This window comes from Physeter macrocephalus, chromosome 5 (genome assembly GCF_002837175.3).
Source record: "Physeter macrocephalus isolate SW-GA chromosome 5, ASM283717v5, whole genome shotgun sequence".
NCBI classification, from domain to species: Eukaryota; Metazoa; Chordata; class Mammalia; order Artiodactyla; family Physeteridae; genus Physeter; species Physeter macrocephalus.
The window spans coordinates 69,582,303-69,606,578 of NC_041218.1; the positions used below are offsets into that span (position 1 = coordinate 69,582,303).

At 33.7% G+C, this 24,276-nt stretch overlaps 1 protein-coding gene across 6 annotated transcripts in view; it reads right to left on the reverse strand.

Moving 5' to 3' along the window:
* DGKB (diacylglycerol kinase beta) overlaps positions 1 to 24,276 on the reverse strand; it is a 654,153-nt gene that overhangs the window by 503,889 nt on the left and 125,988 nt on the right. For all 6 annotated transcript variants that reach the window (XM_024129270.1, XM_024129254.1, XM_024129247.1 and 3 more), the window contains 4 exons: positions 22,185 to 22,325; positions 10,924 to 10,973; positions 7,397 to 7,471; positions 3,248 to 3,367 (listed from right to left, as the gene is read on the reverse strand). In XM_024129270.1, coding sequence (XP_023985038.1) covers positions 3,248 to 3,367; positions 7,397 to 7,471; positions 10,924 to 10,973; positions 22,185 to 22,325 — 386 coding nt within the window. The remainder of the gene's footprint in view (positions 1 to 3,247; positions 3,368 to 7,396; positions 7,472 to 10,923; positions 10,974 to 22,184; positions 22,326 to 24,276) is intronic.

Genomic DNA, 24,276 nt, shown 5'->3' on the forward strand with positions numbered 1-24,276 from the left:
TTATGACCCACAAAGCCTAAACTATTAACTATCTGTCCTTTTACAGACAAAGTTTGCCAATCACTAGAGCAGAGTTTATTGCTAGATACAGGTATTTAAAAAAGAAAAACATTTTCCTTCAAAATAAGATTTTTTTAAAAAGCAATTCTTCACTGAGATGAATGCTGAAGGAAGAATGAATAAGTCTCAGGCATAAATTTTTAATTGTAATCAAAATCACATATGCCACCCAAACACTTGATTTTACTTCAGATGTAAGAGACTATACCATTTCATACTGGGTCTCAGGAAGTTGGAAGGACTTCTTGTAAGAGAAAGGAAATGACTTCTACTCCCTAGCATTTGATAAAGAATCAGGTTCTGATAAACTACAATTCTGATCCTAGCACCACAATGGGTATTAGGTAAAATAGAGTACTTTAAAAAATTCTACTGATGGAGAAAAATGAACTACAATAAAAATCACAACTGCTCTACCTTACATTTCACGTGAGGACTGCTCTCCCAGGGCAAAGTCTTATCTGGGTAATTGGGCTAATACACCACGGTCACTTTCAAATACACTGTGGTATTTAACATGCACTATCAATTAGCATCTACGCCCTGAGCTCATAATTGACAACAGACAAGAATATATAGGACAACATAACAAGACAGGCCTCACAATAAATGGCTGAATTCAACCTAAAGCTTCTAGATTTCCAATCTCATAAGCAAAAGTGGGGGGTGAAGTAGGAGGGAATAGCACCATGAATCATATTCTCTACAGGTAATAACAAAACACATTCACTGCCTACAGAAAAGGAAATAAATCTCAATTACTAAAAAAGGCCCTCATCACTCAGTTGTCATTGTGTCATTACTGGTTTGTAAAACACTTACCATGCCTGGGAATTAAAAAGCTGTTTTTAACAAATACATGCTCTGGTTTGTGATCATAATTACGTAGCCCTTCCATTTTATTAAAAACCAGTTTTAAAAACATTATTGACTTATTCTTTTTTTAAGAAGTGAAGAAAATACTCTCAGAATTGTTCTTCACAGGGGAACCATCCAATCTCATATTCAAGTTGATCTACAAATGTTAAATAATGTAGCCCTGCCATCTAGTGGCCATCACTGGGAATACAACTTTGGAACACAGCTTGGGTTTCTTTGAAACCCTGAATCGATTTCTCCTGTTAAGCTCCAAAAAAAAAAACTTTTAGCGAAAAACATAAAATATAAATCTAAGAATATGAATATAAAGTAAATTATGTATCATTAACCTGATGGACATTAATGGCAAAGAATTTTCATTCCGTTGAAATAAAGTTACTGCTACACTAGAAACTGATGAGGTATATTGTTATTTGTTTAAAATATTTTTAGTTAAATCCACATAGATTTGTGGACTATATTTACCAATGCTATTTTCATAATTTCACAAATATCTGTATTTATGAATAAAACTAAAGAATTTCTAAGCAATATTTTCCAGAAGAAAACATTATTTCAAAATCTGTGATATTAAAAATATAGATGACTATATCTCCATTTCTGTACTTTCCTGTCCAACCCTCAACTACCAAATGATTTACTTACTTCTTTCATTCTCTCATACAAGAATTTCCATAAATATTTAGAATAAGAACATTTTAGTTTTAAAAATATAAAATTCCCTTTGGGAACCATTATCAATAGAATTTCTTGAATAGTCATTTGTCAACTATTTTTCAGTATAGAATATACACCAAACCTTACAAAGTTAACATTTAGTCAGTTTTCTTTCTGTTTTCTCCCAACAGTCTGATTTACATATGCTTTTGACAGAAAGTATATTAAACAATAAACACATATTTATGATACAGAGATATATAGTAAGTTATTACAAAAGATATTAGGTTACGTATAGTATAAGAATATCAGATACAAGAAGTATTGCTTCATTAATTTGCAAAATGTAGAAATATGTATCTGTTAACAATAAGGTCTATATTAACTTTGTTTTAATAAATTATTTACTTTAAGGGTAATTTCCTATTTATCATCTATTAGTAATTTTTCTTTTCCTTCCTCTGACCATGCCTAAAATCCCATGGGCCCCATGAAGGCTAAGATTAACCTGAATGTAAACGAATTTGAAGATCCAGGTGAACTGGAGACAAATTCTACCATCTGAAACCCATTTATATATTCCCAAACCCATATGTAAATATGTACAAACCTATTTTTATATACTCTCACATGTTTTACAAACACAGATTGCAAGATCTCTTGAGAACTGTCTTTAAAAAAAATTGGTATCTTGAGTAACTGTGGTATAGTCTTGAAACTGAAAAATCATTATTGCTGGTAACAGGAAGCATGAAAAATGTGGAGGTCAGCAGCAAAGTGGTGGACATTACATTCTTGCATCTCAAAACTCTAAATATTCTATGTGTCGGGGTGCTTTCCATCAGTAATACTCTTTGAATCTAAGTATAAATTTTACTATACTCATGTTATAGTTAATTCTTATTTATTAAGCTAAGTATAAAAATCTAGCGTTGACTCATTGGATTTTTAAATTAACTACTACTAAAATTCACACCAAGCCGGGGCAGCAAAATTTGGACTCAAAGTCACTATCATATCATTCTGATCTTATGTTGATCTACTTTATTCCCCAAACCACCAGTTTTAATTACCACTGGAGGCACTGATATAAGAAAACTTGGACAGGCTTAGAAGGAAGAACTTTGACAGACTGCTGATATGTAAGGAAAACATTTACACACACACACACACACACACACACACACACATGCATATATACTCAACCACCTCTCTATATAATTGGCTCCCCCAAGTATGGTTTTGGTTATCAATAAAATAGATCATCTTCGTGGGGAGGGGGAGTACAGAATGGGATGGAGCACGCACCACAGGAACCACAGAATGCAATAATACTGGGATGTTTTTTGCATTAGATAAAATAAGGTCAATGTTTTTTTTTAAACAAGATTGCACTTTAAATAGTGGAAAAAAAGAGAGAGATTATGTATTAAATAATACGGTAATACCTAAAATGAATTAATATATTCGTGGCAAGTATTACTATACAAGGAGTTATTGTTAACTTGTCCTGTGACATACGTATTAGAAGAAGCAGGCACTCACTATATACTTAATGGTAGAAAATAGCCAGATGAATTTATAATCAAAATGTGTAAGAGAGAACCCCACTGACTTACCACCAGGCCACCCCCTCTGTGTAAATGCTTACATTTTCTAAGCCCAGGAGCACAAGAAGTGGAATTGTTGTCATGCCTCCTTGAATCCATTCCTCCAGAGAGACTGTTCCATCATGATCATAGTCAATTTCTTCCATCATTTCATGAAGGATCTGGAGAAGAGGAGATGAGGAAAAACTTGAAATAAATCAATAAAATAAATTTTATATGACACAACAAAGTATAGCACTGAATTGGTTATAATAAACTGTGACTAGCAGCTAAGTAGAGGGTTGAGGTAAATATCTAAATAACTCGGTACCATGTTAGTCCTATTATTGAGCATATAGTAGCTTTGCTATGATTTCGAGAACCTGACTACTTACACTGATCAACTTTTATAAATAAATGCTTAACTTTTTAATATTTTGTCACTGGATGGTACAGCTTAAACAAGAAGGTATCTCTAAGCATGAAAGTGATCTTTAATTGCTTTCTCTAGATTACTTTTAAAAATTCAAATATATGCCAGATAATGACAGACCAAATTAACTTCACGGCAAAGAGCTGAAATAATTCTTGGCTAAGTGGTGTGGGGCAGAGGAATTAAGTTGCTTTTAAATGCCTATCAGAACTTAATGGAGCCAAGAAGTTAAACAATCAAATAATTTTTTGATTAGATTTCTTTTCTAAGGAAGACTTGCACAGAGTGTCCTAAAATGTTCTCCGTAGTGTCTTTGTAATATATTTATCTCTTGGCTGCATAGTGCTAATATTAGCTGTTAATTCGAAGGGTTGTTGTGAGGTCAAAGGTGCTAATACATTATAAGTATCTTTGAAGAGTATCTAGCATATATAGTAAATGTAATATAGGTGCTGTTAGTGTTATATTAGCAGAAATTATATTTGCTAATATATATTACCCAAACATATTACCCTTGGCTGCTGGGAAGGCAAAGTACCTCCCATCTAATGGCACCGAAGTGGCAAACATGGCAGAATCCAGTGAAGGAAGTAACTCACCACCTTTATCTAATATGGAACTTTTAATCAATTTGAAAAAAGAAAGAAATACAGAGAGCATTAGAAGAAAAATTTGAAAAGGTGCAATAAATGGAATAACTTGATATGTGGACAGAGTATTATTTGCCTCAACATCCCTGAACTTAGTGGACTGGTGTCTTTCCTCAGGAAGTTTTTGAAAATCAGATTATTTTCCTTCATTGAAACAAACTTATCTATAGGTAGTGGAACAAAGAGACTCTTTGGAACAAAGTGATGTTGAAATAATTATTTCATTACACTCAAAATGAAAGACAAGGGAAATCATTTAGAATTGGGCAAAATGGCAAAAGGTCTCATTAAAAGGCCCTCCCCCTTGAAGACACTCTGATGAACTAGTAGAAATGAACAAATGAGGAGAGAAGTAAAACACAGAGCGTTTGTTTCAGAGGGCTGATACTTTCATACTGTACTTAATAAATCTAATGGTAGAACCTAGGTTAGTTTTTAAAAACTCCCTTCAAGGGCATCTCAGTCTACCCTGAGCCATCAACCTGAAATGTACAATTCTCTTTAGTTACTATGCAAACTTACCAGGAGTCAGACAATATGTACAAATGTACACACGTGTTTAAAATGGGGAGAGCTGCTGAATCATCATGCAGGATGAGGCAGTTACTATGACGGCAAACAGCCTAGTCTTTTATCTTTACTCTTTATACTGCCCACAGAAAGGGCAGACTTGTCAGTATGTCACAAATGACTAATAATGCTACATAGCTTTTTAGTTGTATTTTCCAGTAGGTATTTGTCCTAATTAGACTGCCCAACCACTAACTGTTCCTTCTTTAGAGCATCCAGATCCCCCTTTTCTCAAACCCCCCACCGCCAAATACGGTGATGTGGTGGTGCCTCCTTCTACTTTCAAAGCTGGCTGAAAAAGACCCTCTTCCCTCTATTACTCCAGTGAGGACAAGAGCCTTGATTGATAGGTGAATTATATTCACATGAACATAGGAGTGCATGTATCTTTTACATTTACAATGTTGTGTTTTACATTAACATAACCAGAAAAGGCAGCAGAACTTATGAGTCCTTTGATTTCAGTGAAAATAGTATTAAGATGAATCAAGTGGTATTCTTAGAATTAAATACGTTACCATCTACTTTATTATTCCATATGCAAACTGAAATTTTGTTAATGATATGCGCCGCTCATCATGTGCACAGCATGTGTGTTTCCATGTTCAAAAATAAAAAAAGGAAAAAGAAAAATCAGCTGAGTTAAAACTTGGAAAACCCTAATCCCAGTAAGAACGGTGCTCTCCCTTTCCATGACATTGCATTGACTTTGTTGTACTTTAACCACATTAGTTTGCAAAGCAAGGGAAAAGCTATCAGACCACTCCTATCACATAATCATGCCATTACCATGCTGTTGACTGCATAAATGTGAATTTATGTGGTTAAATAGGCTGTTTGAATTCATACAAAATGTAAACCATTTATATAAAATTGATTTGTATTTACTTAATTAATGTACAATATGCTAAACTCAGTTGGTTTCAAAGAGAAACTAAAATCAATAACATTCTCCCCCAAATATTCCTGTGGCCAAAGTAAAAGTTTCAAATCATGTTTGTTTTAATACATTTGAATAATGTTGTAACTTTGGTATAAATCTATTGAAAATAAGAGGTTTTTAATGCTCTTATAGGCATTGTTAGATACTATTTCTTGAAACAATTTGATTAAAGTCTCCTAGCTCGATCTTTAACTAGCTGCAGAGTTTTGGGCAAGTAACTAACATTTTGGGGCCTCCAAACAAGCCCACTCCTGGGCATATATCCAGACGAAACCATAACTCAAAAAGATATATGCACCCCTATGTTCATAGCAGCACTATGTACAATAGCCAGGACATGGAAGCGACCTAAGTGTCCACCAACAGATTAATGGATAAAGAAGATGTGGTACATATATACAATGGAATATTACTCAGCCAAAAAAAGAACAAAATAATGCCATTTGCAGCAACATGGATGGAGCTAGAGATTATCATACTAAGCAAAGTAAGCCTGACAAAGAGACAAATACCATATGATATCACTTATATGTGGAATCTAAAATATGACACAAATGAACTTATCTACAAAACAGAAACAGGCTCACAGACATAGAGAAGAGACTTGTGGTTGTCAAGGGGGAGGTGGGTGGGGAGGGATGGATTGGGAGTTTGGGGTTAGCAGATACAAACTATTATATATAGAATGGATAAACGACAAGATCCCACTGCATAGCACAGGGGACTATATTCAATATCCTGTGATAAACCAGAATGGAAAAGAATATGAAAAAGAATGTATATATATATATAACTGAATCACTTTGCTGTACAGTAGAAATTAACACAACATTGTAAAGCAACTATACTTTCATAAAATAAATGAAAAAAAAATTGGGGGTCTCCATTTCCTCATCTGTAAAATGAATAAAATAGTAGTATCTACCTTGTAGAGTTATGAGCCTTAAATAACACATATGCAAAGATAACAGTACACTGTGCATAGTAAACCATCATTATTGTCTTCTTAATCGCCTTCATCCTCTTTTAGATTGAATATTTTAGTTATTTCCATATAAGGAAAATCATGGCGATCATAAAAAACATGTCAGTTCTGACTTTTTTGTGGCATGGTATGACCTTGGCAGTGTCATCAGCAGCTTCTGTTCACCTACATCTATTTTAGACTACCATGCAAATTAATTTCCATGAGGAAGAAAAGCAAAATTTATTATTACCAAGGGCTTCAGAAAACCACATATACTTTTTCTTGTTCAGAATCCACTTCGGCTATTGATTAGAAATAGTAACTTAGAGTTATCAAAAGACATATACACACTATTATATATAAAATAGAAAACTAATAAGGACCTACTGTATAGCACAGGGAACTCTACTCAATACTCTGTAATGACCTATATGGGAAAAGAATCTAACGAAGAGTGGATACATGTATACGTATAACTGATTCACTTTGCTGTACACCTGAAACTAACACAACATTGTAAATCAACTATACTCTAATAAAAAATCTTTTAAAAATCAAATGCCAGTAATATATTAGGATTGCCAAAGAGATGAAAGAGAAAGGGGTCTTCTAGAATGTAGCCAACAGTTAAATCATTCCTATACCTACTGGATTAAGTTCAGTGACGTCCCATTCAAGGTACTCTGCCACATGCATCATCTGACTGATGATATTTTCTAGTTCCTGGAGGAGAGGGAAGGGAAGGGGAGGGAGGGAAGGAAGCAGAGGGAAAATGAATACAAGATCTTAGTAAGTTCTTCAACTTTGACTTACAGGAATTGATTTGTTCAACATGCAGCTCAAAAACTAAAGGAGTGAGATGATTAATTTTATATAAAAAGTAAACATATACCTCTTCATTTTAAAAGTCTAATTAACTATACATAAAAGAAGAGCCTAAATATACATTCCTTTTGTACTTTGTCTAGAAACCTTCACCAGGAGAGGGCACAACTATACAAAGAAAGGTTTTCTTCCAGGAGAAGACTTTTAAGAAAATTTTTGTTTGGAAAGCAGCATCTGATGAAAGTAGGAGCCTGCATATTTTCACAAAAAGCTGTGATTTTTTTTTTTTTTTTTTTTTTTGGGTACGCGGGCCTCTCACTGCTGTGGCCTCTCCCGTTGCGGAGCACAGGCTCCGGACGCGCAGGCTCAGCGGCCATGGCTCACGGACCCAGCCGCTCCGCGGCATGTGGGATCCTCCCGGACCAGGGCACGAACCCGCGTCCCCTGCATCGGCAGGCGGACTCTCAACCACTGCGCCACCAGGCAAGCCCAAAAGCTGTCATTTTTAAGTACTGAGTATCCTGACCCTAGAGCTTGAAAACACGTGTGGAAGGGTGGGAGGAAGGGTTTGAGGGCAACTGAGAGTTTCATTTTTATTCTGATACACTGAGAACGTATACTGACGGTTCTAGCCATTTACTGATAAAATTTGCTCTGCCAGAGGTATGTTCAGGTTAAGGTTAGGAGGCTAAGTGCATGCAGAGTTTATTTTATGAGGGGATAGAATATTAGTCTGAATTTTCACATTCTTCTGCTCAACGTCAACTCTTTGAAGAACTGCTGGTTAATATATATGGCTTGGCTAAATAAACATTTTTTCATACCGATTTATTTAATGTTTTAATTTTTCTGTACCTTCAGAAAAGATTAAACATACTTTGTGAATGTTAATAATTTTAAGGGTATTCCGTCCATGACAATTAAAAGCGGTATTTCATACTATGATAATTTAAAATATAAGAAGTATAAAGAATAAGGGTTGAAAGTATATTAATAAAATTTATTCTAGTAAAACCTCTGATCTAATGTACGTGGTTAATATGCATAAAATGAAGAAGAAAATATAGTAAAAGAAGGTTTTTTTTTGGGGGGGGGATTCATGGATCCCTCTGAGAAGCTGATGAACGCTACACTCTCTCTCTCCAAAAATATATATATGGAATCATGAAAATGTTATATAACACAGGTCGTCCCAGAAACAATGCAAATATAAATGTGCTTATTTATTACAGATGAGAAAAATTTTAAACACTAATCCCTTGCAATTAGAGGCTATAATTGTGTGTGTGTGTGTGTGTGTGTGTGTGTGTGTGTGTGTGTGTAACTAATCTTCCAGTTACTTTATCTTTGCTTATATACACCTTAATGGTTTGGGACCGTTAAAGTCTCTGGATATGTTTGGAGGAACAGAAACTATTTTTGGTGGACTACTGTGTACACATGTGGTACTAGATAAGTCATTTAACCTCTCTAAGACTCAGTTTCCTCAACAGTAAAATGGGTATTCTAATAGTACCTAGTTCACAGAGTTGCTACCAAGATTAAATATGCTGTTATATGAAATACATTTATCTTATCTGGCACAAGTGATCAATAAACATTAACTAGCATTATTAGACATACTGGTCATTTCTCAAAGTATTAGTTTTCTTCTGTTGTGTCTCCAGTATATGAACATAGCCTTTAAATTTCAAAGACAAATGATATCAGAAGGTGCGCTTCCTACCTGACAGTGAAGGAAATATCTTGGGGCAGTAAGTTGTATGGAGAAAATCATAGAAATTAAATCCAGACCTTTATTTAAAAAAAGACTAATTTAATCATAAACAAACTTATTTATCCTCAGCTCATTGTTTAATATTGGGAATATAGTTATAAATATTGCTAGTAATCTACTATATGTTAACCAAAAAATGGCCAGAGACCAAGAAAAGCATTTGACTGAATTTTCTCATCAGCTGCCAACCCATGGCTAAGAGCCCAGTAAAGAAACATTGTTTTAATTTAATTAAAAAGAAAAAGAAAACAAATCTGCATTAAAAATATAATTTGCATTAGTGTAGTCAGAAATGCTACAATAAACATATTGACATATGTAGAAGAAATCTAAACTTCTAGCCGTGAAATGCTACCAGAAGATGAGCAAAATGTATCACGTTGCTTAATATTCCTAAATGGAAACTGAACATTACTAGGCACTTAAAAATAACAGCATTTGAAAAATTAGAAAGACCCTAACATAAGAAATCCCACAATCACAGCATCAATTCAGGTTGGTGGTCATTTCCTAGAGTAGGAATTATATATTTTTATCTCTCTCTGGAGAAACTAATGCACCATTATCCTACTCAGTGTTACACAAATACGTCTCCAACTTCACTGCTTTGCTTGTAAAAGTCTGTTTGAGTTCTGCCACAGAGAGGTACATCAGATGATGAGAGAAACTCATTATCAGAAATAATGTTTATTTTAATCAATATTAAATATATCAAAACATTTGTTTTTACATGTACCTATGTACTTCAAAATTTCCATAATGTGACACTTATTCTTTTGTTAATATTCTTCTATTTCCTTCATAGAACAGGACATGATATAATATACAAAATGTTAAATAGAAAATACATCATTGGTGGAAACTGAGATGGATATACTCAGGAGGCCCTGATTTGAGAACTAAGAGTCTAACTTCTCCTCTGAAAACTGTCAATGATTTGCATATATTACAAATAAAATAAACATTTAATTATTACTTTCTGTGAGATGGTATTTTTCTTCTATTGATTTTTATGAGTAAAACTATAGATAGAGTGCAAGTTGGATTTAAAATCGGATGAGAAGGGAAGTTTGCCAAAGCAGTTTTAAATATAATTACCCATTTCATCAACATATGTGAATAATAGTACTTAAAAAGTGGGAAAATAATAAAATGACTGAATCATCTTCATAATTCTTTTAAATTCTACCTGTATTCTTGATATTTTCCTAAGTGTCAAATCTCATTGATATATATATGTATATATGTATATATATATATACACATTTTTTTTCTTTTTAGATCTATGGTTTCATCTTTCTCTTATATTTTATTCAGACAGGGTTGAAGTCTTTTTTTATCTTTCTGTATATAAAAAGTCACTTTTTTGTAGTAAAATTATTCAGTAGAACAACTGTAATCCTAACAGTTTCCTCAGATCACTTGCTTTCAAAAAGTCAGATGATAAAAATGCTGTGTGAGTGCATGGAAATTATATTGTGTCTTCTGTGGTAATAGCTATAAATTTATTCATTGCATTTTTAAGAACAAACTACTTTGAAATTTTCACAGAAAATTTGAAGAAAAAAATTACCGAGCTGTCCAGGAAGCCATTTCCATCCGTGTCATAGAGGCGAAACATAACTAGAAATAAAAGAGGTGTTGAAAAAAAGATTATAGGTGAGTAAGATCAATGCTAGAATAAGGCATATTCTTTAAAATTTATTTTCTGTCAAAAACAAATACTAGTAAATCCCTCCCCTCCTCAAAGCAATTGATTTTGGGATCATTTCTCAAGCTTAAAGATGAATTAATCATTAATAAAAATACTGGATATCAGATATAAATTCTACCAATTTTTGTTATATAGCTAGAAAACACTAAAAAGTGCTATTGTTTGTTCAAATTTGTATTACAAGATCATTAAATGGAAATTAAAATAACAGAAGAGAAGGAATTCAGACATTCAGAGTCTGAATGGATAAGAAGAAATAACTAATTCAGAGGTCTGGAAATCAATTATAATTTGGAATCTACCATCCACTGTTATGTGAGCTTAGTCAAATGCTGTTTCCTTATCTATAAAATAAGGATAATCACCCTGTCATAAGACACACATTTGTTAGGGATAGGGGTTAAGAGGTACAAACTACTATGCATAAAATAAGCTATAAGGATATACTGTACAAGACAGGAAATATAGCCAATATTTTATAATAATTATAAATGGCGTATAATCTTTAAAAACTGTGAATCACTATGTTGCACATCTGAAACTTACATAATGTTGTAAATAGCTGGATATATGTATATGTATAACTGATTCACTTTGCTGTACACCTGAAACTAACACAACATTGTAAATCAACTATACTCCAATGAAAATTAAAAAAAAATAACGACACCTTTGTTGTGAAAGTGAGATGATACACACAAAGGTGTATCAAAAGCTGTAGGTCACTACACAAATATAAGCCATTGTTTTGATTAATGCTTAAGCAGTATGGAAAAGAAAAAATTAGTACAAAATAAGGGAATTTTCATGATAGGGGATGCAAAGACATAAATGGCATTATTATCATGGGTATAATGGTGTATTTGTTTAAATTGGAGATGTAGTTCCATAGGGTAACCACTCTTTGAACTAATCAAATGAGGAAAAAGACACTATTGGCTCTGTGCTAGGGAGCTCAGGAAAGCAGGATGGCAGAGGTCCATGCCTGGCCTGAGGATTCCCTTGTATAATTCACACACCACCAGGAGACTACAGAAGAGGCTGCAGGTGCCGTTTTGAGATAAACAGAGAAGAATGACACAGCTGTAAAAATAGAGGAGTGGAAATGAGGGTTTGTGTTGGGTTTGTATAATTTCCTGGAGAGTCTTGATGTCTGAGGTCTATAATATTAACCGAAGACACTGACAACTAGGAGACATAATTATGCAGTGACCTTAATCTGTAACTCATTGTTATTTTTATATTTAAAAATAAGTATTATATTTCAAAAATTCTAAGATATTTATAAGATGCAAAACTAGTCTGCACATCACTAAAAGGAAAAAAAATGCTGCCAATCTAGCTAACGTGTTCTATTCACTGTAAAATGGAAACAGACTTTAAAGATGTTAAATGTAAGGGGAAATGTATACCTATTGAATTAAAGGACAGAATGTTAGGCTTGCTAAAGAATGTAAATATCTTGATTTGCAAACCATGATAATCGTTCTCTATCATATATTAAATGAGAATAAAATTGAGAAAGAAAAAAACAAACAAAAAAACTTACCACAACATGGATACTAAGCATTTCAAGATTTTCTAGTGTAGCATAAAATGGTAAAAATACCTTTTTAAGTGGCAAGAATTCATACACCATTCAGAGAAGGGGTTAAGTACCAGGAACAAGGCAAGGACTTCCAAAACCTAACTATATTTTAGAATGAGGGACGCTTGTGACTCTGTTGATCCTTATTGGAGTAAACGACTGCTAAACCATTTCATACAGCTCAGGTATATGGACATTTACCTATGTCTACCAGTAAATCTTGTTGGAAACATGAGCTCAAAGACGTACACACAAGTGGGGTGGGTGTGTGGGTACCTGTCATTCATTTTGGGCAGCATCTGAAACATCTTCCTAAATTCTGAAAGCCAGACTTTATAAAGCACAATAACAGATGAAAGCCAGATACCTCCCTTTACTAGCTTGACTTGAAAATAGGGTTTGCACATGACCCAGCCTCTACCAATTGGAAGCACAAGCCCAGATGATCAATCAGGTGCTAGTGACCCAAGAAAAAAGGGGCTTCACAGAATCCATGGTGATGAGAGGCAGCAGCAACAGCAGTAATTGAAGAAAGGGGTGTGTGACAGGGTGGAAGCACTGAAAGGTGCTCTGTCTGTCCACAAAGAAGCAGTGATGGGTTGTCATAAGTATAAGAAAAGAGTTATTAAAACTATCTTTACTTACAAATGATATGTTTGTACGTTTAGAAAATTCTATTGAATCATCAAAAAGAATTGGAACATATATATATACATATTTCATATATATATAAGAATTTATATAATGTGTATATGTATTAGAACTTATATAACTGATATGTTATCTATATCTTATCATTAGAACATATATCATATGTATTATGTCTTATATTAGAACTTATATAACTATATAATTAGATGTTATATAACATATAGGTTATATGTTTTATATTAGAAATTATATAACGTATAAATATTAAGACATATGTTTATATATAAATATACATAAGTATATGTATTTAGTGATATGGTAGGATTAAAAGGTCAATTGCAGTTTTACATACTTGCAAAGAACCATTAGAAAATGAAACATAAAACATATCATTTACAATAACATCCAAAAACCTAAATACGTAAGATAAATTTATCAAGAGTTGGACAAGACCTCTGTGCAAAAAATATAAAACTTCACCAAGAAAAATTATAGAAAACCTATACAAATGAAAAGATATATTATGTTCATGAATTGGAAGATTCAATATCATTAAAATGTAAATTCTCCACAGATTGTTCTATATAACAGACACAACCTCAATAAAAATACCAGTAGCTTTGTTTTAAATATTAACATGGCTGATTCTAAAACTTACATAAAAATAAAAAAGACTTACAATACCCCAAACAACCCTGAAAAGGGAGAACAAATCAGAAAGATTTACATGACCTGACTTCAAGAGTTGCTAAAGATCAAGTGAATTAAGATAGTGACATGCTGACTAAGGGCTACAAAACAGAACAATGGGAAATACAGAATATAGATAGAGATCCACACACTTACGGTCAACAGGGACCAAAGCAATTCAATGAGATAAGAAAAGTCTTTTCAAAAAATGATGATGGAACAGCTGGATGGATATTCATATAAAAAAAAGCACTTTGACCCTTACTTCACACCAAACATGAACATTAGGTCTAACTGAATTTTAACTTTAAAACTAAATTTTTTTGAAACTAAACTTTAACATTAATGCAGAGCTATCAAGCTTCTAAAAGAATATACAGGACAATATCTTCATGACTTCAACATAAGCCAATATGAACCATCAAAGATTTGTTTTAATAGGTAAATTAAACTTCATCAAAATTGGAACTTCTGCTCATCAAAAAGAAGAAAAAAAAGACTATTAAGAAAATAAATAAGCCAGCTGCAGATTTGAAAAAAATTTTCAGAACACATATATCTAACAAAGGACTTGTTTCTACAATATATGAGCAAACCCTAGCTCAGTAATAAAATAGCAAACAACCCAATTAGGAAAGAGGCAAAAAATCGAACAGATGCTTCAAAAATGGAAGAGAGGTGAGTAGTCAGTCATAACAAAGTACTCAACATCACCAACCGTAAAGAAAATGGAAATTTAAACCACAATTAGAGATCATCATATGCCTTCTAGAAAGACTCCAGAATTCAAGTGTTTTCCCCAAGACCAGTCTACCAAAGCTGCTTACCTTCTCAGCCTCTCAGTTGTCTAAGAATTTACAGTTTAAAAATAGTGGCAAAAGCCTGGCTCCCCACTCCCAGAAATTTAACCCACAAATCCAACTTGCCTTGATAATTTCCTAAAATTTACAAACAGATTTTTTTAAAAAATACTGAGTTTAAATGTTCTAGTTGTTTCTAGCAGAAAAGCTGGTCTGAGAACACTTTACTATTGTATGAAGTAGAAGCCTTAGTATATTTTTATATCAATTTCTACACACATTAACAGGAGTTAATGGCTGTCTATAAATCCTGTCTAATTCACCAAGGAACAAAGTTGGAGAACTTTAAGTTTCAGTTAATAATTACAGCAATAATAACAATAATAAAAACATATATTGAGCACTAAGTATCTTGTAGTCTAAATCTTACCAATTATAAATCAAAGATGAAAGTTTCCTTTGATTCTGATGAGAGAGGAATTATGGGACTTTAATTTTCAGAGGTAAGTCTACTTTCCTAATTTAAAACTGTAGTGGGGTCATGCAAAACAAGAAATATTGAACACACATATTTACATTGCCTTTCTATTGAAGGTCCACTACAGTAACAGTAAGGGATGAAATAGGCATAAACCCAAAAGTACAGAGAAAACATGAGAGGAGATAAAAAAAATAATATTTTAGAAGCTGGAAAACACATGGTGACTGATGTAGAAACCTGAGAAGGATAGACGTAAGCTGGTGGTGAAGAGGAGGCACAGATTCACACAGAAAAGGAAACATAATCTTCATGAAAAGAAATTAGACCTTTAAACACTACCCCTCACAGCTTGTACCTGAGGGTATGCCAGCCCTCTACCTTAAAGAAGGCTGGAACTTTGAGCTTTATAGCAGTCAAGCCACAGGGACTCTGAGTTCAGGGTACTCAGGCATTCTGATGGTAGGAGTCCAATACCAAAGAGTGTAATCATGTGAAAATGTATATACTGAACATTGAGAAATGTTAAGTCCCCTTCCTCATCTCTAATGAGTCAGACTTAAACCTCATCTACCCACCCACCTACCCACAGCCACCAAGTAGTTGTTTCAAAACAAAGTAATTTGGAAGAAACCAGCAAAGCAGGGAGAGGGGAACCTTATAAATAAGAGGAAAGTTTCAATCCGTAAAATAAGAATAATAGCAAATAAGGATGGTGCTGACAACAAAACGGATTCTCTGTGAAGTGAAAATTATGCTGGAAAGAGTAAAAAAAAAAACAAAAAAAAAGTCATCCTACATGTAGAAGATGTCCCAGATGTCAAATGAAAGACATAAAAGAAAAGAAGTTGGAAAACAGGAAAATTTAAAAATATAATAATTCAAAGTTCTGTCATGGAGTTTCAACATCTAAAAATAGTGATTTCAGAAAGACTGAACAAGTAAAATAAAGGAGAAGGTAACTAACAATGAAAAGATGAAAGAACAGATGGAGAGCACAAGTTTCTAAACCAGAATTTATGGTGGAGGATTTAGGAATTAATTAGTTATATAGGAATAGAGAAACTAATCAAATAAAGAGAATAAAAGGCAGTTATTAACACCACAGAAAATAAAAATTGTTTGGCTTGGTAAGCCTATAGAACCTTTCCCTTTTAAAAGCCTGAACAAGTAAAATAAAGGAGAAGGTAACTAACAATGAAAAGATGAAAGAACAGATGGAGAGCACAAGTTTCTAAACCAGAATTTATGGTGGAGGATTTAGGAATTAATTAGTTATATAGGAATAGAGAAACTAATCAAATAAAGAGAATAAAAGGCAGTTATTAACACCACAGGAAATAAAAATTGTTTGGCTTGGTAAGCCTATAGAACCTTTCCCTTTTAAAAGCATATCTGAATAATACTGATAAAATTAATAGTGATCCTCAAACATTATAATAAGACTCTTTTTTCCTTAGAATTTAAAAGTAAAGTTAGTCTCCAAAGTCAAGTGAATCATTGAACAAAGAGGTTTTATTTTTAAGACCAACATATAAGGATATAGATTTTTAGGTGCAAAAATAATTTAAGCCCAATATTAAAATTATTCCGTCAACATGATAGCTTCCAAAGGTGGGTACCTCTTACAAACCAGTTGAACCCACTTTTTTCTATTTTTATGCTCAAGCAATTACACTTTATATAGAAACAATTATGTGCCCACACATGAATTTGGTTAAAAGCTCAAAGGAAAGGCACATTACGCAACATGAGGGTAATTCTTTATATCTAGAATTTGTTTCTTTTCCAAAAGATTTGCAAGTTTTTAATCTATCTTCCCATAGAATATGTTTTTGTACTTTGTATAATATGTTATTGATATGAAAATATTATTATGGAAATTGTTTTTAAAGATTAGAAAGTATATATTTTAAAAGGCATTCAAGCCAGAATTCATTTAACTCCCAATTTTTTTACTCTTTTATGCATTTCAAGACCTATCTAATAAACCACAAGGGCGGAGGTGAAAATCATTTGCTTGCAGTTTTTGACATCTAATATAATGGTGTTATACTTTCTTCTTTTCTCCACAAAAGAAACAATAATCTAAACAAGGAAAGGCAGCTTTTCAAAATAAAAAGCGCACCTATACAGCAGGTCAGAAATCATAGATTTTAGTCACAGATAGCTAAACTGGTGGTATAATTAATAACCAGTCTCTCTGTGCTTTAATTTTTTCATTGACAATATAGGAAGGTTAACTAGATGATATTTGAAGACTTTTCAATATTAAATTTCAGCGATTCTAAGATTAATACTAGACAGAGCAGTAACTTTAACATACAGGGTAGTCCTCATTATCTGCATGACAATTATGTATTTTTCTGGACATTTTCCTACTGATTTCTGTTTAGTGATATATTTTCAGTAACTGTAAGCTAACGTAAAGTTATTCTAGCTAAGTCATTAATAATTTGATAAACATTAACCCCAATGTGAATGCCACATTTATACCTTAAAATAAAAGTATAAATTTAGTACTATTTGATGCCTTCAATAATTCACATTATCTTCCTCTTGTCAAGCACCCATAGACTTCAATACAGTTCCATTTAACTAGCATTTATTGAGCATCTATCTTTTGAAAAACACACATATATAAGTGGTAGGTGCTAGAGTGGGAAGTTATACACAGTGCAATGGTACAAGGAAGGAGAGTAAAATAATCTGATTAGAGATGGCAGGAGGACTCATGATGTGAGCTAGGCTTCAAGCGTAGACTGGACTGGATATGATATACACTTGGAAAAATATACACCCCTAGCAAAGGCACATTATAAGCAAAGGCATGAAAGTGGAAAAGTTCAGGGTTTGTCTGATGATTAAAAAGTAGATTCATATGACTGGGACTTTTTTGTGCAGGTCATAGCCAAATGCAAGACTGGCCAAGTAGGTTGGGGTCAAATTGTGGAGGCAGATTAGTTTATGGATGCTAAGTTAAGGACTTACTTTGATGTATTATTCAATATGGAACTACAAAAGGGACACATTCTTCCTGAGTCAGAAGAAGAGGAAAGAACAGGTATAGAAGTTGACAAGTTTTAGGTAACGTGAGAAGAAGTTACAAGAATTTACAGCTAATGAGTGAGATGATGATTAATTAGGTAGGTGTTTGAAGCAACAAAGCATCTGAATGAACTTTTAACTAGGAGAAGTCAATGACCGGAGAAACACTGAAGGCACTGAAGGCCAGCTGAGGTTTTGAGAAGAGTTCGAATCCACAAAATTATATTATTATTTCACAAAATCTCTGGCAGCTCAGTATATGAGCAAATAAATTGGATGTTCAAAACTAAGGGAGAAGGAATGATTGACCTCACGAATTACAGGGTCAGTCTACATTTGAAGGGGTGGGAGGCCCAAAAGCAGCAAGCAAGTTCAGGAGGAAGTGAAGCGGTCAAGGGGCAAGAATTCTTAACTTACTTTTATTTCATTTAACATTCACATAAATGTGAAGGAATTTATGTGAGCAAATATTGGTTCATTTAATTCTCATAGCAAACGTACAAGATAGACATTATTATGATCCCAATTTTACAGCTGGGGAAGCTGAGGCCTGAGAGGTTTTAAAAATGTGCCTGGATCACTCAGATAGTAAGGGTCAAAGCTAAGATTCATTCAGTTAGTGAAATGAAGAGTCCAGGCTCTTGAGTACTGTGGTATGCTATATTTAAATTCAAAGTAAGAAAGTAAACAGTTAAGTGAGCATAGGCTGTGGTCAAAGTAAAATACTAGAATTTAAATTTATAGAATAAGAGCAGTCTTTGGGAATTAAAAGACTTGGGGTATTGCAACAAAAGTGGGTGACTGAAATAAAATGGACTTGAGGTCACAGAATTTGAGGAATCTAAGGAGACTCAAAGAGGGATGTATTGAATGACTCTCCATAAAGTACTGTAGTGGGCTTAAGGTGAAGAGGGCAAACCAGACCTGGTACAATGTTCTTATCTATGCACCTCGATGGTTGGTAACTTCCACCAACAAGGAGACATAAAAATAGAATTCCTCCACAACTTCAGGACACGCACACATACTTTCCAAGGGTTCGTGGGAACAGGTAAATAAATACTTTCTACTTGACAGGGCCTCAGAACTGGCAAAGACCACAGTGAGGCATTAGGATTGAGTCAAAGATTGAGTGAAGGAAAGCAAGTTGAAGAAATGGCATATAAGCAGTAGAAAGTTCAAAAGCTTTTGTCTGTTAGTTTCCTTTCAATGAAAAAAAAAAAAAAAAAAAGCTTTATTCTAAACATTTTGTAAATGCCTGGCAGAAAAGAGAGGTGGGGGAGATTAGCAGTGGCAGTAAGCACTGAATAGATTTATAAAACATTGTTTTGGGGGAAAAGTATTTAAAACATGTCATTAATTTACCTAATAACCCAGGTAAAAGAACGTATCAAATAATGCCACCATCAAGTCCAAGAACAACTGTAGTTTCAGATGAATTATGTGTGTGTGTGTTTTCATTGGACTGAAGGAATTGCATAAACCAATGCTTCTCAAAATGCGGTCCCTGCAACATCAGCATGACCTGAAATGAAAACTCGGAAGTCCCATTCCAGGCTTGCTGAATCACATATACTCAAGTTGGGGCAGAGCAAGCTGTGTGTTCATAAGCCCTGCAGGTGATTCTTATGTGCGATAAAGTTCAAGAATCCCTGGCCTAAGACAACATGTCTGTACTCCTTTCTGCTTAGCTGCTTAGAAATTGAGATTCAGAAACATCGCTCACCTGCAAAAGTTAACTATATTAGGTGCTTGATTATATCTACTTCTGTGTTAATTTAAATTATTTTCTTCTTTTCTTTCCTCTAGTATATATTATGTTTAATAAGTCATAACCAGTTGGGAAATATATATTAAATTAACAACCATTAAATTTCTCTAAAGACATCGAAAAAATTTTTAGAATCTATAACTATAATATACTATATGAATGTTAGGAATTTGTAAATGTACAACTGTAGAAGGGAAAAATGTATAAGTACATGGCTAAGAAAGTGGGCCAAAGAAATGGATTCTGATTTAACTGATGTAGGAAAAAGCCAGGTACTGGCATTTAAAAAACAAACAAACAAACAAACACAAGCTCCAGATGAGTAAGGACCAGGTTAAGGTCCTCCAAACTTGAGGAGAGTAGAGAAGAAAACTAGAACATAGCTAGAACCTTAATGAGTCTCTGAAATTGAAATGCATTTTCTTTCAAGAGTCTGGTGAAAATCACAGAAGTAATGCCAGGTGGTAACAAGTTTGTCTATGAGGAAAGTCTAAAGAAATGGTTAAGAAAAAAAGAAAATGCCACTGAATGGTATAAGCTTGAAAAAGAGCTGGAAAACTTAAAGAACCGAGGGAAGGGGATTGATAACACCGAAGAGAGGTAAGCGGCAGGTCAGGTTTAACTTGGTTCATCAAGTGTTTCTGAATCACTCGTGGGTTAACATTCTGCCTGGCAACTGTGGACAAAGACTGCTGAGACACAGCTTCAAATTGAGAACTTACAACATACCTCTTAGGAATTCTACCTTAAAAACAAAATACTTGCAGTTGACCTAAAAATAATTAAACTGGATCACAAAGACCATGTTGGGGAGAAGTAATGGTGCCTTTATTTATTCTCAGATCTGGAATAGAATCTTTGTATTTTTAAAATCATCCCAAACACAGTTCTAATAACACCTGAGAAAACTTTCTCTCTGGCCATTACTTCAACAGAAATTCACTAAACATTAATATTTATTTTGGAATGAGAGAGATTTCTGTAGGTTCTTAGGAATACAAATAAATCTTGAAATGCAAATATTCAACATTTAGAACTAATAAATATGTATTTAAAGAATGATGTTAATATGGTTTATTCATAACTTAAGCAGGTGTTACTATTAAATAATCATATTATATTAAATTCTTTATTAGCAAGAGAAATATTATCGAAAGTTACTGTTAAACTAAACATGCTACCCAATCATAATTCTGAAGTGTCACAATATTCTACATTTACTTTAGAAATGTCAAATTTAGGATTCATTATCTTTATTATCATTTCAGTAGCAAAAAAATTTAATTCATTTTAATGATATCTAATACAATCAGGTTAATCAGCTTATTAAACAAACCACCAGCTCTGTATTTAGCAAGGGCTTTGGAGATAGAATAGATGATTAAATGATTGGGCTTGCAGTAAAGGTTTGAAAAATATTTTCTTGCCTTGCAATGAGTACAGTTTGCCACCAGAGAGAGCTCAGTCACTGTATTTTATTAAAGAGAGCACATTTCTTTTCAACTAGATTGAAATTCTCTATCTGAAACTCCTGCTACATGGTAAAAGAAAAAAAGCTGTTGTTTAATTATTTATAATATTCAGTCAACTTCTAGAAATGAAACTCTCATGCTTGGCATTTAAGATATTATTTGTCCCTGGCAATGAAAGTTAGTGCAGAAGGTTTCAAGGAAGATTTCCAGAGAGAAAGCTCAGGTTGCCTATGGATAGTGAACCCTTTTTCTGCCTAATGGGAAGACCTCCTACATACTAAAAAATAAGTGTATTTTCAAAACAACACAAAGGATACTTTTCAGTATCGTCTGGTTACCAAACTGAGCAAATTCAAAAACAAAAACCATCAATTGATAAACATGCTCAAGAAATACTCAGTAATAAATGGACCTTGATCAATAATAACCTAAAATTGATAGATTCTTAATATCTTTTAATTGTCTGATTTTCAATTGGAGGATTTTTTATTATTATTAACCAAGGTCACTTTATTTAATAAGAATGTAAACAACCACAGTATAAACAATTTTAAGTTTGTCAATATCCAGTCCTATCCCCCACCCTAAGCGTGATAAGTAAACTAAATGAAGAAACACATACACTCCAGTTTATCCTCAGGTCTTCCTCTTTCAAGGAGAGACAGGTAACAGACAATATCCTTCAGGTGGATTACTTCTGGGGAACACGTATTTGCTGGAGAAGTACGGGGAGAGGTGATGGCACCTTTATTCATTCTCAGACCTGGAAAAAAAGATTTGTCTTCATATACTTAAAAATATTCACAGTGCTCTCAAACAAAAACCAACAAAGGAAATAGAGAGATAATGCCTAGACCATGTAGAGAAACTATACTTCTTAGGCGTAAAATAACCAAATTCTCCGGTCTCTAGTATAACAGAGACAGACATTCTATGATTCTTTTAAGTAATGGAGAGTTCTTTGGGATTTGGGGACATAGGGACTGCTCTGCCTACTCACTGGATAGTGTTTGGGCCAGAATTCTATTGCCCAGCGTTAGTTGGTAGACAGATTTCAAAGCATGAAGAACTACTTTCCTATTCCACTTTTCTCTGCCTTAGGCAGTGACAGCTGTAAATCAGCTGGGAAGACTGAAAAATGGTCTTTCACAAAAAACTGAAGAAATGTGCGTCTGTCACAATATGATTTATATATTGATGGTCAGGAATCATTCATACATAAAAACATGTATTTATGTCAAACAGTTGCCAGCAGCATGAATAAGACATCCTTTTTGCCATCAAGGAATCTGCCCATGAATAAGAGAGAAAGAGAACATAAACAAAAATCTGGATAAACATGACAGATTTAATTAGAGAGGTAAGAACATACAACTGTAGTTTGGTTTTAATATGGTCCATACTTTATTTATTACATCCATTCATTGTGCCTATTCCAAGACAAGGGTAGAGAACTTGAATATCTGTTCACAACAGCTGACGACTGCAGATTATCTGGCTGATGATAATTAAATCGAAACTCTTTCACAATAAATAGTTCCATCTCACAGAGAAGTCTCTGAAACCAGATCATATGTATCTGACAAGACCTCAAGGTAAACCCCAATTATCCTTTGAGGTCTATTTGGCCATATAAAAGGTATGTGGGTTAGATGGCTGATGGGCTGAATGGCTACTTGATTCCTAATTAACCAGGAGTTACTGGAATGCAGGGAATAATCTTCACCAAATACAGTTCTACAAGCCTGTCATTCATCTGTCATTCATCAGCACACCTCCTTCTGACCACACCTCTTGCTCTGGTCTATCTCTTTCCATGTATAACTTTGATTGAACACCTGTGATTTCCTTCAGCCATTTCAAGATATCCAGGAGTATAATTTAATGCATTCTGAAAAGTCAGCAGTTAATTAGTTTAGTAGTCACAATGTTACTACTAATAAAATGTACCATTTATTGAATGTACACTATGTGGCAGGAACCATGCTGGGCACTTGAACATGTATCATTTCACTTAATTCTCCCATTAACCCTGTGAGGGGAGATTGCATTAATCCCATTTTACAGATGAGAAACAGGCTTAGTGAGATGAACTGCCCAGAGTTTCATAACTAGCAACTTTATCCTTTTTATTCTACACTAATAGCTTATAGATTATTTTTCTTCAAGGCCAATAGTAAGGAAAAGTAAGAAAAACAGTTTACATCTTAATCCAGCACAAATCACACACACACACACACACACACACACACACACACACACACACACACACAAGTAGGTTTCATAACTGTGTCAATGTTTTCTGTGTTAACCTATTCTCTTCTTTTCTACTCCATTCTTAAAATTCTGTCAAAGACCCCTTAAACTAAATTCATTACCCACCATGGGCCACAACTGACAGTTTGAAAAACAATGCTTTACATCTTTCATTTTTTTACCAAAGTCTTCTTCATTTCAAATACATCTCTGTGCTTCACATTAATTCCGTTTATAGTTATTGAAAAAGATATATATATATACATATTATAAATGGATTTCCTCCCTTAACAAAAGTGTCACTGTATATCTGATGCAAACTAACATAGTCACTTTTATAAACCAAAGGGAGAGAACAGAAGACAATCCTGAGCTTTGAAAATACTTGACTAATTCTAACTAATCATCTAAAGCCTAGCCAGCTGCAGAAATAAGCAGTTTCAACTTATGATAAAAGA